This window comes from Coregonus clupeaformis, unplaced genomic scaffold (assembly GCF_020615455.1).
Source record: "Coregonus clupeaformis isolate EN_2021a unplaced genomic scaffold, ASM2061545v1 scaf0115, whole genome shotgun sequence".
Lineage (NCBI taxonomy): Eukaryota > Metazoa > Chordata > Actinopteri > Salmoniformes > Salmonidae > Coregonus > Coregonus clupeaformis.
In genome coordinates, this window is record NW_025533570.1 from 231,024 (window position 1) to 246,351 (window position 15,328).

General features: G+C 46.4%; 1 protein-coding gene across 12 annotated transcripts in view; it reads right to left on the reverse strand.

Annotated features, from left to right (window-relative positions):
- The window catches only part of LOC121543307 (focal adhesion kinase 1), a 162,139-nt gene that overhangs the window by 108,751 nt on the left and 38,060 nt on the right, over positions 1-15,328 (reverse strand). For 11 of the 12 annotated variants that reach the window (XM_041853101.2, XM_041853091.2, XM_041853093.2 and 8 more), the window contains 3 exons: positions 5,959-6,167; positions 3,947-4,113; positions 728-815 (listed from right to left, as the gene is read on the reverse strand). In XM_041853101.2, the coding sequence (XP_041709035.2) occupies positions 728-815; positions 3,947-4,113; positions 5,959-6,132 (429 nt within the window). In that variant the 5' untranslated portion in view covers positions 6,133-6,167. Of the gene's footprint in view, positions 1-727; positions 816-3,946; positions 4,114-5,958; positions 6,168-7,867; positions 8,631-15,328 lie in introns of those variants that run through there. The other variant, XM_041853092.2, reaches the window with a different exon arrangement.

The window sequence follows — 15,328 nt, forward strand, 5'->3', positions numbered from 1 at the left end:
TTTCTGTCCATACCTGATGGTCCTAACTCAATCTGAATATGGTTTCTGTCCATACCTGGTGGTCCTAACTCAATCTGAATATGGTTTCTGTCCTCACCTGATGGTCCTAACTCAATCTGAATATGGTTTCTGTCCTTACCTGATGGTCCTAACTCAATCTGAATATGGTTTCTATCCATACCTGATGGTCCTAACTCAATCTGAATATGGTTTCTGTCCATACCTGGTGGTCCTAACTCAATTTGAATATGGTTTCTGTCCTCACCTGATGGTCCTAACTCAATCTGAATATGGTTTCTGTCCTCACCTGATGGTCCTAACTCAATCTGAATATGGTTTCTATCCATACCTGATGGTCCTAACTCAATCTGAATATGGTTTCTGTCCTCACCTGATGGTCCTAACTCAATCTGAATATGGTTTCTGTCCTCACCTGATGGTCCTAACTCAATCTGAATATGGTTTCTGTCCGTACCTGATGGTTCTAACTCAATCTGAATATGGTTTCTGTCCGTACCTGATGGTCCTAACTCAATCTGAATATGGTTTCTGTCCTCACCTGATGGTCCTAACTCAATCTGAATATGGTTTCTGTCCTCACCTGATGGTCCTAACTCAATCTGAATATGGTTTCTGTCCGTACCTGATGGTCCTAACTCAATCTGAATATGGTTTCTGTCCATACCTGATGGTCCTAACTCAAATGGAATATGGTTCCTTTCCTCACCTGATGGTAGAAGTAGTTCAGTGTAGGTTTGTCTTCTGAAAAATGGTTCAAGAATCCTTTTGGCAAGTAGCGTATTCGTAGCTCATACCTGTGGAGAAAGAAATGCCATATGGTTAGCTTGGTGCTAACGAGGATGAAGGACAACTCAGAAACAAGGTTCCAAGGGAATACATTCACACAGAAGAGTTAGGACAGACCAATTGCTGTTTTGATATCAAAACAACCTCTGTGTCTTATTAAACAGTGCTGTGAATGTGTAGGCTGTACGGTACAAGTCAGCACCTTGTCATTATTCTGTACTTTCCCAGAGGATCCCTTCATATGGAGCTGATCAAAGAGATTAGTGAGACTGAGGATGCGTCCCAAATGGCACCCTAATATCTACTGTACATAGTGCACTACGTTTGACCAGAACTTTATGGGCCCTGGTCAAAAGTAGAGCACTATACAGGGAACAGGCATCATCGAGACATCATCATTTTTGAAAGGGAGAGACCTCCATGATCATTCCAGGAATAACTATAACATCCAGCCACAGCTTTCTGTTCAACCTACAAGGTGAAATAAACTACTGAACAGCTTGAAATAGCTGCTTGGTTCAAACTCTGTGCCAAGCCTGTTCCTTCTAATTACAAACTCTTTGACGTAGAGAAAACATTTCCCGGCTCTGTCGTATCAGATCAGATGGTCTTTGAATGTAGTTCTGGTGTTCTATACTCTGCTGTGATCTACACTAGAGAGAGATAATAGGACAGCAGCAAGTGGAATGTACATGACCCAGTACATTGTAATTATATGTGTAAAAGGCAAGTCATTCATTTGATGTCTGTATGAATGGTTTGAGGACAGTGTCGTGGGTATTGAATGAGTATTTTAGTGTCTGCTGGTCTGTCAACACTTCCATTGAACCAGTGTTCTAGAATGTTTCTTCGATGAACATGCTATTGATAGGACTGTGAGATCCAATGTCCAAGACAAGTTTCCCTTCGAGGACAATCAAGTAAATACGCTCCATGGCATGAAAGCATTGAGACGAGGTCAACCCCCCCCACCCCCACAGATATCCATCTATTATTCATTCTTTCTTTCAACGGCCTTGTACAGCCACTATGGACACCATAAAGGAAATATGGTGCCATTTGGATGCAGACATTGAAATGCTCTAAACAACAGAAATATAGCAAATGGACACTGCAATCGGTCTACTTCCTGTGTTCAAGAACTACAGCATCTGAATGGTGTTTTATTTTTGCTACTACTGACGCTACAGGGCTTATTTTATCGCCAGAAGGAATTAAGGCTGACAATAAATGAATAAAGAGACCATTTCAATAATGAATGAGCAGCACAGTCACTGAGAATCCCCTGAGCTAACCTCAACAGAGGCACTAACAATAGCACACAATCAATTCATATCCTCTGTATTATTTAGCTCCATTACTTCTGCACTGATGCCTGACTGAGATGAGGTGGGGACAGACAGAATGAGCTTTGCTGTGGTGGTTGTCATCTACAGTATAATACATGCATCATCTCACTGTGTTCAATGGTAGGTCCTACCGTCCTATGCAAATATAATGCTGCTTAGGAACAGAACAGGTTGTTCTGAGAGGTAGAATGTCTTGAATTATTGAGTATTCTTAGAACATTCACTTAGAACATTTACATTCCATCTTGATTTGTGAGCATCACAGATTGGATTCATATATAATTCTGAGAAGGCCAGGTGGCCAGGGTTTTTACTGAATCATGAAACGCCTGCTGTCATTTTTGTATTCTTTGGGAACATTAAGATATCTAACTAGGCCTGCTACATTATTAAAATGTATCTTTCCAGCTGGACACATTTCAGAATTGAAGAGACACGCACACAAGCACACACACACCTAGGCACACAAGCACTCACAAACACACACAAGCACACATAGTAAGTTATAATAATGTGACTGAGAAGCACCCTGCTCCAGAGAACAGTAGTATCTGTTAGAGGAAGGCTGGATAAAGTTCTAAGTACGTCCTTTAACTCCCAAACATGTAAACACACTGCTCTGTCTGGCCATGAAGGAATCAGAGGTGAGGGGGAGTGTCTGAAATATCACCCAAATAAAAGGCTATGTCTAGACATTGCTCTGCTATCTCTGATATGGCATTTCTATCTCCATATCTTCCACTCAGTCAGGAGTAGAAGGGAATATATCAGCATTAGGCTCCAACATCAAACACTGAAGTCACATCATCAGATAGTTCAGTCCTCTCTATTTACTATCCTCCTCAACACTTTATCAGTTGACTTTGGCAGCGAATCTCTCACTGTATGTCTAATTTCCCTTCCAATAACTGTGATGAGACAGGAGGAAACATGTATCTTAGGCTATAAAGGCCTAATTACATTGCAGCACCATATGGAGGGTTTTCAGTCTGCTTCTGAGGAAGCATGATTTATGCAGGCAGATTGGAAGGATATTCAAGGCCACTCGGCCAAACTAACCGGATAGCAACAATTGGTTTTCGGTTCCCAATTCCTCCATCCGTGGGTTTACATTTGAAAATACAAGGCACACAGAATCTGATTTCACCCCCTTACTGCATTCATCAAATAACCAAGCGCCTTACAATGACATTGATTGCACACATCTCCATAGTAACAAGGTCTCTTCGTTCCATTACATACTTTAGCCCCTTGGCTTTGCCACTGGACTGAATCCATTAAAACAACCAAATATGTTCCCATTTTTTCTCTTCCCAAAAACAGGCACAGGAAATCTTCCATTTTAGCTAGTAGGTACTAGTTAAAGACAATTCAAGCACGTTCAAGGGTTTCAAGTGGCAAGGCTGTAGGAAGGATGTCTTACTCATATAATTGAGTTATGAATTAAGTTATGTAAAGTTGTTATACGTGCGCTTATAATGCATTATGACGATGGTATTCATAGGAAGTGTTTGAATATTTATATTAAAGCAGCATTACATGGAACCAATATGCATAAAGGTGGCAGTGTCAAGGCTTTTAAGGTGAAACAGCAGCATAAATATGGCTTTATAAAGTGTTTCAAAGTCTCTATGTAGCCTGCTCCCAGATCAGTTTGTGCTGCCTTGGCAACGCAACAATGACCATAGGAGTTGGTCAAACAGCACAAACAGAACTGGGACCAGGGACGGATCAGCAGTGTAAATATGGCTTTATACAGTATGTGAATATGTCTCTGTTCTAGTTCTTACCTCCACTCTTCCTGAGGGTGGTGCAGCTCATACCTCTCCCTGACGTGGGACACCCCCATGTCGGGGTGCAGCCAGTGGGTGTCCCCTGAGCGCAGGTGGCTGAGACGCAGGCCCAGACAGGACACACACTTCACCTTGTGGATGTCTGCTATCTTCTGGATGATACCCTGTCAGGGGACACACATGTAGACACACACTTAGGCTATAGAGTCACTCTGAAATGAATCTCAGTCAATGTCCATGGACAGACGTGTAGACAGTATACACACTGAGGTTAGAGGAGGAATCACTCAGAGATGAGATTCAATCGACAGTAATTGACAGTAATGAATTGTCCTACATATTGTAATTTGTGATTCAGAGGGCAGGAGATATAGATAAATGAATAGCAGTCATAGTGACATATTGCTAGAGTGACAGACAGCAGTGGGGAGGGCCTTCCTTGGCCCATTCATCCCTGTAGTCCAGGGGTGACATGAGGACTCCAGGGGACCATCTATCCATCCATCCCTGTAGTCCAGGGGTGACATGAGGACTCCAGGGGACCATCTATCCATCCATCCCTGTAGTCCAGGGGTGACATGAGGACTCCAGGGGACCATCTATCCATCCATCCCTGTAGTCCAGGGGTGACATGAGTACTCCAGGGGACCATCTATCCATCCATGCCTGTAGTCCAGGGGTGAAATGAGTACTCCAGGGGACCATCTATCCATCCATCCCTGTAGTCCAGGGGTGACATGAGTACTCCAGGGGACCATCTATCCATCCATCCCTGTAGTCCAGGGGTGACATGAGGACTCCAGGGGACCATCTATCCATCCATCCCTGTAGTCCAGGGGTGACATGAGGACTCCAGGGGAACCATCCATCCATCCCTGTAGTCCAGGGGTGACATGAGGACTCCAGGGGACCATCTATCTATGACAGTAGATATAATAGAAAGAACAGTTTGGCAGAGTCACCCTGAATGATAGATCCTTTCTCTCTGAGGCTTCCAGGAAGAGATTGTCATTATGTGCAGAAGCAAGGGAAATGGCGCGGGGTGGAGGGGTTAAATAATCCATCATTGAAATGCCACTGTGGGGTTTATGACACAATCTGAGAAGTGACTCCACCTCTTGGTTAAAATGATTAACGAGAAGACCTCCCTCCATCTCTCTCAGGGATGACATGTTCCATTACATCCCTCAACGTCGTCTGACATCACTACTTCAGGTATTGAAGTTAGAGGCCATTGAACCATAAATTAGACGTAGTCTACTTTGAATTGAAGCTCTTTGTCACTTGACTACAGAGCCAAACGCCTAACAGAAGAGATGTGGTAGCAAAGAAACAGTCCACTTGTTCAATCACCTACTTAACTAGCTATTCTTTTCACCTCCTAAACTCTCTTACAGTCTTGTTTCATCTGAATAGAGGTCATTATTAAACCTAATGGGGATGGAAGACGCTATGTGTAGAAATGTCAACAGGGAACCTCATAAATACCCGGGTTGTGGCCAGTAGGGAGGAAACGTTTTGAAACACTTTAAAATGGCGAGGTAGTCCGAGTTACTAACTGAATCTGTCTAATAAGAAAAACTTGTTTTAGTTTTCTGTTGCAAAACATTGTAGCTGCAATGTGCCCTACTGAACATCACCCAGGTGATAGGGGGAGTTCTACAGTGAGATGCCCGAGTCCCAAATTACACCCTATTGCTTATATATGGCACATTTCCATACAGGGCTTACCTCAGTGTTTTACCCAAAAGGCTCAGACTTTTCTGTTTCCATCTAAACAAGTTGTGCTGCATTCTCCCTTAAAAGACCTTCGCTTGAAAAACTAGAAAACAGCGGCAATAGTACTGTTTGTCCATTTCGAGATGCCGTAGCCAGATCTCGGAACCCAAATTATTTCATGAACGCTGGCCTCCGGCCTACTGTACGGATGATAGGGAGACTAACTTAAAGAAGCATAGTTGTTGTAACTGTGGTAAACCGCGTTTAACCCAATCAGCTGCTCAGCTCACCCTGACGTCAGTGGCATCTCCATGGCGGATGTGGCTGGCCCAGGTGGACGGTTCACTGTTGCTCTCCAAGTAGTGGTGGATCTTGAGTACGCGGTCCATGGTCCCCGGCTTCACCACCCCACCGCCCAGCCCAGCATGGTGGTTCAGGTTGGGGTCCAGGTACGCTGACGCCATGCCTCCTTTGGTGGGGGCTAGCTGTCTGTCATATTCTGAAGGTAGATAGACAGAAAGGAGGGAGAGAGAGAGAGAGAGAGAGCGAGGGGGAGGTAGAGAGAGAGAGAGAGAGAGAGAGAGAGAGAGAGAGAGAGAGAGAGAGAGGGGGGTGGGGGAGAGGTAGAGAGAGAGAGAGAGAGAGAGAGAGAGAGAGAGAGAGAGAGAGAGAGAGAGGTAGAGAGAGAGGGGAGGTAGAGGTAGAGAGAGGGGAGGGAGAGAGAGAGAGAGGTAGAGAGAGGGAGAGGTAGAGAGAGAGGGGAGGGAGAGGTAGAGAGAGAGAGGGGAGGGAGAAGTAGAGAGAGAGAGAGAGAGAGAGAGAGAGAGAGAGAGAGAGAGAGAGTGAGAGAGGTAGAGGTAGAGGTAGAGGTGAAGGTAGAGGTAGAGGTAGAGAGAGGGAGAGGTAGAGAGAGAGGGGAGGGAGGGAGAGAGAGGGGAGGGAGGGAGAGGTAGAGAGGGAGTGAGGGGAGGGAGGGAGGGGTAGAGAGGGAGTGAGGGGAGGGAGGGAGGGAGGGAGGGAGGGGAGGGAGGGAGAGGTAGAGAGGGAGTGAGGGGAGGGTGGGAGGGAGGGAGAGGTAGAGAGGGAGGGAGGGGAGGGAGGGAGAGGGAGGGAGGGAGGGAGGGAGGGAGGGAGGGAGGGAGGGAGGGAGGGAGGGAGGGAGGGAGGGAGGGAGGGAGGGCTTCTGTGTTACTTTCTCACAATTATAACTTCATCTGTATCAGTAACAAAAGTGGACTGGAGAGAATAGAACAGACAAACGGACGGCTGGACAGACTGACAGATAACAGTGAGGCCTGACAGCTGGGTGGCTTTGGAGAATGAGCAGGGAGCAGTGCTGTCAGAAGCACTGCCAGCACCACAACAACCCTCCTCATGGACCACAAACTGGGGCCATTATACATAAACTGTTTGGATTGTGGTGGAAATGGTCATGGGGTGAAATTTAGTGTGTGTGTGTGTGTGTGTGTGTGTGTGTGTGTGTGTGTGTGTGTGTGTGTGTGTGTGTGTGGAGTATACACATACACACAGACTTTTATCTATGTAAAGTCCTGTGTAACTCAGTTGGTAGAGCATGGCGTTTGCAACGCCAGGGTTTTGGGTTCGATTCCCACGGGGGCCAGTATGAAAATGTATGCACTCACTAACTGTAAGTCGCTCTGGATAAGAGCGTCTGCTAAATGACTAAAATGTAATGTAAATGTAATTTAGTGTGTGCGTGTGTGTGTGTGTGTATGGTAATAGGTACAGCCAAGACAGTACCACTTTGCTTGTTAAAACATGGCTTTTCTAGTGTTTTGGAAAGATTGACCCAAAGCCACTCAGTGACATTCCTCAGCCTTCCTGACTGTTTCTGCTGTTGGCAACATCAATAGAATAGAGCGTCACAGGAAAACCTGCCCTTACTCAACACTGAAAACACATACATTCTCAGATGTCTACCTCTTCAATGTTACTTTCTGATAATCCAGGCAGAACACATGTATGAAGATGGAGGTAAGTATCCTAACTCTTGACAATCAGTCAGACAACATTGAAGCAATGGAGATTAGTAGAGACACAACTGGTCCATTTGAGCCGACTGGACATCTTCCTTTCAGAGTTGTTCTTTAATAAACTCCTGTGAAACTAAATTCAAACACTACTATTCTGATCTAACACCAGCACAGCAACAACAGTTCAATCAGTCACTCCTCCTACCTTTACTGATGAAGGGCCAGCAGGTACACTCCACTGTAGAGTCCCGTAGTGACAACATCAGTGCAATAGCAACAGCACACTAGGTTACACAGTACAGTACGTCCACTAGGTTACACAGTACAGTATGCCCACTAGGTTACACAGTACAGTATGTCCACTAGGTTACACAGTACAGTATGTCCACTAGGTTACACAGTACAGTATGTCCACTAGGTTACACAGTACAGTATGTCCACTAGGTTACACAGTACAGTATGTCCACTAGGTTACACAGTACAGTATCGGCAGATCCATGGGATTTCTTTTGGTGTTTTTTCATCCACGCACAAACACACTTCTTCTTACCCACATCTCTCTCTCTGTGAACAAAACATTCACGTCTTTCCTGTCCAGTCATGTCACATCTTGGTTATCACAATGCGTCTTGTTCCCTCAGGAGCCACAGTGAGTCATCAACATGTCACTCCTGTCTCCTCACACAGCACAGAGCTCTTCCTGGCTGAGAAGAGGAGATGCCTGAGCTTTGATCAATATGTCACTCCTGTCTCTTCATGGAAGAGCTCTTCCTGTACTGAAATGAGGGCGGCGAGGCCAGAGTCCTCTCTGCAACACAACATAGTAATTCCGCTCCTCTCTCTTCCTGAGCTGAGGGGAAGGCGAGGCCAGCCCAGAACCCTGTCTACATTCACAACAGAGCCCTCCAGCTTCACAACACAACACAGCCCTCTGAATACTGTGAACACAGTCAGGCTGCTAGCCTAGCCTAACTCCACTGTTGCTGCTGTTACCCAGGCAGGACAGACTGAAGTTCAGTTCTACAGAGAGAGGCAGGCTGTGATTGGCTTGGCAACAAAGAGTTGAGTAAACAAGGCGTGCGTGCTTAGTGGAGCCCAGCCAACATGGTGAATAGGAGGATAGGAGGGCCGGCCTGGGAGGAGGAGTCATCAACATGGTGGATCGGAGGATAGGAGGGCCGGCCTGGGAGGAGGAGGAGTCATCAACATGGTGGATCGGAGGATAGGAGGGCCGGCCTGGGAGGAGGAGGAGTCAACAACATGGTGGATAGGAGGATAGGAGGGCCGGCCTGGGAGGAGGAGTCATCAACATGGTATATCGGAGGATAGGAGGGCCGGCCTGGGAGGAGGAGGAGTCAACAACATGGTGGATAGGAGGATAGGAGGGCCGGCCTGGGAGGAGGAGTCAACAACATGGTGGATCGGAGGATAGGAGGGCTGGCCTGGGAGGTGGAGCCAACAACATGGTGGATCGGAGGATAGGAGGGCTGACCTGGGAGGAGGAGTCAACAACATGGTGGATAGCATGATAGGAGGGCCGGCCTGGGAGGAGGAGGAGTCAACAACATGGTGGATAGGAGGATAGGAGGGCTGTCCTGGGAGGAGGAGTCATCAACATGGTGGATCGGAGGATAGGAGGGCTGGCCTGGGAGGAGGAGTCAACAACACACAAACCTGTTGTGACTGTGAGGAAAGATTGTCAATTATATTAACAAGATAGTCAAGTGACCGCTCTAACGATGGAAATACATGTCTTCAAAGCTGGAAGGTAGGCGGGAGGAGACAAGATCAGGTGGGACCATTCTAGCCAATTAGAGGGCAGATACGCATGTGAACAATAGGGTTATAGAGATAGATAGAGGACTCATCTTTGTTTCTGTGCCATTATAGCGTCTGTGACAGTATTGGCAGCGCCATTGAGGCTATCTCCATTTTAAAGTAGTCAGTTTTCTTCTTCTTCATTGGCTGATTGCTCCCAACTCATAGGAATCCCCACCCAGTTGACTACTTTAAAATGACAACGTAAATGCTAAAACAGGTTATATCCATGATGAGTCCTCTATCTATCTCTATGACAACAGGCACAACTCCGATATAAAGTAATTTGACAAAATGCCGCGTGCGTCCACTTATATGAGTGCATTCATTCGTATCAACCTAACCATTACGAAACTTTAACACTTTACACCACAGGCCAACAAAATGAGGACACAGGACCAAAACATTAAGGTTTTCCAAAAAGTGGACACAGGAAGTGGATTTTTTCAGTCAGCTGATTTCTTTCTAAGAAATGAATGATAGGAATTTGGTTTGCTTGTCCTTGTCCTTGTCCAATTGTCCCTGTCAATATTATTCACTCACTAATTTGTACTTCCAATCCAAGAGCATACTGCTTTGACACAGTGAATTGTTCTAACTGGTCGTGGGCGGCATGCAGGCATTAAAATGTCATTGCAGCTAAATAATAAGTGGTTGATACTGTATCTAGCTTTGCTCTGTGGTGTGTCAAAGTGACCGATAGTGATAATGAGAGCAACCAGTCAGTAGTCAGCCAGGCAGTAGTCAGCCAGGCAGTAGTCAGCCAGGAAGTAGTCAGCCAGTCAGTAGTCAGCCAGGAAGTAGTCAGCCAGTCAGTAGTCCGCCAGTCAGTAGTCAGTCAGTCAGTAGTCAGCCAGGCAGTAGTCAGCCAGTCAATAGTCAGCCAGTCAGTAGTCAGTCAGTCAGTAGTCAGTAGTCAGCCAGGCAGTAGTCAGCCAGTCAATAGTCAGCCAGTCAGTAGTCAGTCAGTCAGTAGTCAGTAGTCAGCCAGGCAGTAGTCAGCCAGGAAGTAGTCAGCCAGTCAGTAGTCAGCTAGTCAGTAGTCAGCCAGGCAGTAGTCAGACTGTCAGCAGTCAGAGAGTAAGCAGTCAGCCAGTCAGCCATCAGCCAGGCAGTAGTCAGACTGTCAGCAGTCAGAGAGTAAGCAGTCAGCCAGTCAGTAGTCAGCCAGGCAGTAGTCAGCAGTCAACGGTCAACCAGTCAGTAGTCAGCCAGTCAGTAGTCAGCCAGGCAATAGTCAGCCAGTCAGTAGTCAACCAAATCAAATCAAATTTTATTTGCCACATGCGCCGAATACAATAGGTGTAGACATTACAGTGAAATGCTTACTTACAAGCCCTTAACCAACAAAGAAAAAGTCTAATAAAAAAAGTGTTAAGTAAAAAAATACAAGCAAATAACTAAAGAGCAGCACTAAAATAAAATAACAGTAGGGAGGCTATATACAGGGGGGTACCGGTACAGAGTCAATGTGCGGGTGCACCGGCTAGTCGAGGTAATTGAGGTAATATGTACATGTGGGTAGAGTTAAAGTGACTATGCATAAATAATAAACAGAGTAGCAGCAGCGTAAAAGAGGGGGATGAGGTGGGGGGGGGGCAGTGCTAATAGTCCGGGTAGCCATGATTAGCTGTTCAGGAGTCTTATGGCTTCGGGGTAGAAGCTGTTGAGAAGCCTTTTGAACCTAGACTTGGCGCTCCGGTACCGCTTGCTGTGCGGTAGCAGAGAGAACAGTCTATGACTAGGGTGGCTGGAGTCTTTGACAATTTTTAGGGCCTTCCTCTGACACCGCCTGGTATAGAGGTCCTGGATGGCAGGAAGTTTGGCCCCAGTGATGTACTGGGCCGTACGCACTACCCTCTGTAGTGCCTTGCGGTCGGAGGCCGAGAGTTGCCATACCAGGCGGTGATGCAACCAGTCAGGATGCTCTCGATGGTGCAGCTGTAGAACTTTTTGAGGATCTGAGGACCCATGCCAAATGTTTTCAGTCTCCTGAGGGGGAATAGGCTTTGTCGTGCCCTCTTCACGACTGTCTTGGTGTGTTTGGACCATGATAGTGTGTTGGTGATGTGCACACCAAGGAACTTGAAGCTCTCAACCTGTTCCACTACAGCCCCGTCGATGAGTCCTCTTCTTTGTTTTTTCCTGTAGTCCACAATCATCTCCTTTGTCTTGATCACGTTGAGGGAGAGGTTGTTATCCTGGCACCACACGGCCAGGTCTCTGACCTCCTCCCTATAGGCTGTCTCATCGTTGTTGGTGATCAGGCCTACCACTGTTGTGTCGTCGGCAAACTTAATGATGGTGTTGGAGTCGTGCCTGGCCATGCAGTCATGGGTGAACAGGGAGTACAGGAGGGGACTGAGCACGCACCCCTGAGGAGCCCTTGTGTTGAGGATCAGCGTGGCAGATGTGTTGTTACCTACCCTTACCACCTGGGGGCGGCCCGTCAGGAAGTCCAGGATCCAGTTGCAGAGGGAGGTGTTTAGTCCCAGGATCCTTAGCTTAGTGATGAGCTTTTAGGGCACTATGGTTTTGAACGCTGAGCTGTAGTCAATGAATAGCATTCTCATATAGGTGTTCCTCTTGTCCAGGTGGGAAAGGGCAGTGTGGAGTGCAATAGAGATTGCATCATCTGTGGATCTGTTGCAGCGGTATGCAAATTGGAGTGGGTCTAGGGTTTCTGGGATAATGGTGTTGATGTGAGCCATGACCAGCCTTTCAAAGCACTTCATGGCTACAGACGTGAGTGCTACGGGTCGGTAGTAATTTAGGCAGGTTATCTTAGTGTCCTTGGGCACAGGGACTATGGTGGTCTGCTTGAAACATGTTGGTATTACAGACTCAGTCAGGGACATGTTGAAAATGTCAGTGAAGACACTTGCCAGTTGGTCAGCGCATGCTCAGAGTACACGTCCTGGTAATCCGTCTGGCCCTGCGGCCTTGTGAATATTGACCTGCTTAAAAGTCTTACTCACATCGGCTACGGAGAGCGTGATGACATAGTCATCCAGAAAAGCTGATGCTCTCATTCATGCTTCAGTGTTCCTTGCCTCTACGTGAGCATAGAAGTGATTTAGCTCGTCTGGTAGGCTTGTGTCACTGGGCAGCTCGCAGCTGTGCTTCCCTTTGTAGTCTGTAATAGTTTTCAAGCCCTGCCACATCCGACGAGCGTCGATTCAATCTTAGTCCTGTATTGACTCTTTGCCTGTTTGATGGTTCGTCGGAGGGCATAGCGGGATTTCTTATAAGCGTCCGGGTTAGAGTCCCGCTCCTTGAAGGCGGCAGCTCTACCCTTTAGCTCAGTGCGGATGTTGCCTGTAATCCATGGCTTCTGGTTGGGGTATGTACGTATGGTCACTGTGGGGACGACGTCTTCGATGCACTTATTGATGACGCCAGTGACTGATATGGTGTACTCCTCAATGCTATCGGAAGAATCCCGGAACATATTCCAGTCTGAATCTAGCAAAACTGTAGCAGTCTGAATCAGGCATCCTGTAGCTTAGCATCTGCGTCATCTGACCACTTTTTTAATAACCGAGTCACTGGTGCTTCCTGCTTTAGTTTATGCTTATAAGCAGGAATCAGGAGGATAGAGTTATGGTCAGATTTGCCAAATGGAGGGCGAGGGAGAGCTTTTTATGCGTCTCTGGTTGCACATTTAACATGCTGGTAGAAATTAGGTAGAACGGATTTAAGTTTCCCTGCATTCAAGTCCCCGGCCACTAGGAGCGCTGCCTCTGGATGAGCGTTTTCCTGTTTACTTATGGCCTTATACAGCTCATTGAGTGCAATCTTAGTGCCAGCATCGGTTTGTGGTGGTAGATAGACAGCTACGAAAAATATAGATGTAAACTCCCTTGGTAAATAGTGTGGTCTACAGCCCAGCGAGCAAAACCTCAAGACTTCCTTAGTATTAGATTTTATGCACCAGCTGTTGTTTACAAATATACACAGACCGCCACCCCTTTTCTTACTGGAGTCAGCTGTTCTATCCTGCCGACTATCCTGCCGATGTAGCGTATATATCCCGCCAGCTGTATGTTATCCATGTCGTCGTTCAGCCACGACTTGTGAAACATAAGATATTACAGTTTTTAATGTCCCGTTGGTAGGATAACCTTAATCTTAGGTCGTCCAATTTGTTTTCAAATGATTGAACATTGGCTAATAGGATTGATGGGAGAGGCAGTTTACTCGCTCGCCATCGGATCCTTACAAGGCACCCCGACCTACACCCACAATATCTCTGTCTCTTTCTCATGCGAATGACGGGGATTTGGGCCTTTTGTCAGGTGTCTGTAGGATATCCTTCGCGTCCGACTCGTTGAAGAAAAAATCTTAGTCCAATACGAGGTGAGTAATCGCTGTCCTGATATCCAGAAGTTATTTTTGGTCATAAGAGACGGTGGCAGAAACATTATGTACAGAATAAATTACAAATAACGCGAAAAAACACACATAATAGTACAATTGGTTAGAGGGCTGTAAAACGGCAGTGGTCCTCTGTAGCTCAGCTGGTAGAGCACGGCGCATGTAACGCTAAGGTAGTGGGTTCGATCCCCGGGACCACCCATACACAAAAAAAAAATTATGCACGCATGACTGTAAGTCGCTTTGGATAAAAGCGTCTGCTAAATGGCATATTATTATTATTATCTTCTCCGGCACCATTACTGGTCAGTAGTCAGCCAGTCAGCAGTCAGCCAGTCAGACAGTCTGTAGTCAGCAGTCAGTAGTCAGCCAGTCAGTCAGTAGTCAGCCAGTCAGTCAGTAGTCAGCCAGTCAGTCAGTAGTCAGCCAGTCAGCAGTCAGCCAGGCAGTAGTCAGCCAGTCAGTAGTCAGCCAGTCAGCAGTCAGCCATACAGTCAGTAGTCAGCCAGGCAGTAGTCAGCCAGGCAGTACTCAGCCAGGCAGCAGTCAACCAGTCAGCAGTCAGCCAGGCAGCAGAGCAGGCACAAGAACAGTGATATGAGGGAGGAAGTATAGCCTAGCCTATCTGCTGACTGCTAGTTTACGGATTGACCTACAGTCACCTCTAACTGAGAGACTCACACACACACACACACACACACACACACACACACACACACAACACAAATCACAGGGTTGGTTACAGAGGCAGGTCAGCACAGAGAGGAAAGTAGCCGATTATCTGACATAAAAACCAAGAAGCCTTTCATAGAAGACAAAGTAGCCAATACCTGCCGGGATACGTTTGTGAGATTAGCCGACTTGACAAAATGCCTCATTATAATGACAAAGCTCCTTGAGTATGGAAGAATGGTAAATGACTTCATGTCAATCATCCTTAAGGCTTAGTTGTTATTGTGACTAATTGAGTCAACGTAGTGCTAGTCTAAGGTAAACTATTGAAGTAAACACACACACACAACCTAATCAAACAGCCCTTAAATAGCCCTATTAAATCAACCTTCTGTCAACATTATCAGGAACTTTCTAGCATGTCTGTCTGCTGACTGCTTCAGCCAATTCCCCTTACTATAGTTTTTGAAATACCTTAACAAGGTTAGGCTAAACATTATAATAATAATAATATGCCATTTAGCAGACGCTTTTATCCAAAGCGACTTACAGTCATGCGTGCATAAATTTTTGTGTATGGGTGGTCCCGGGGATCGAACCCACTACCTTGGCGTTACAAGCGCCGTGCTCTACCAGCTGAGCTACGGCATTATAAGACACAGACTGACACACACATCCCTTTTAGTGACTGAGAGGCTGGAGGGCCAGTAGGCTAGGAGGTAAGAGAGACGGATAACTGCTACATAGCTAGTTAGCTGATACACGGTAAGACAGAGATTTAATGTTGTCCTCACTGACT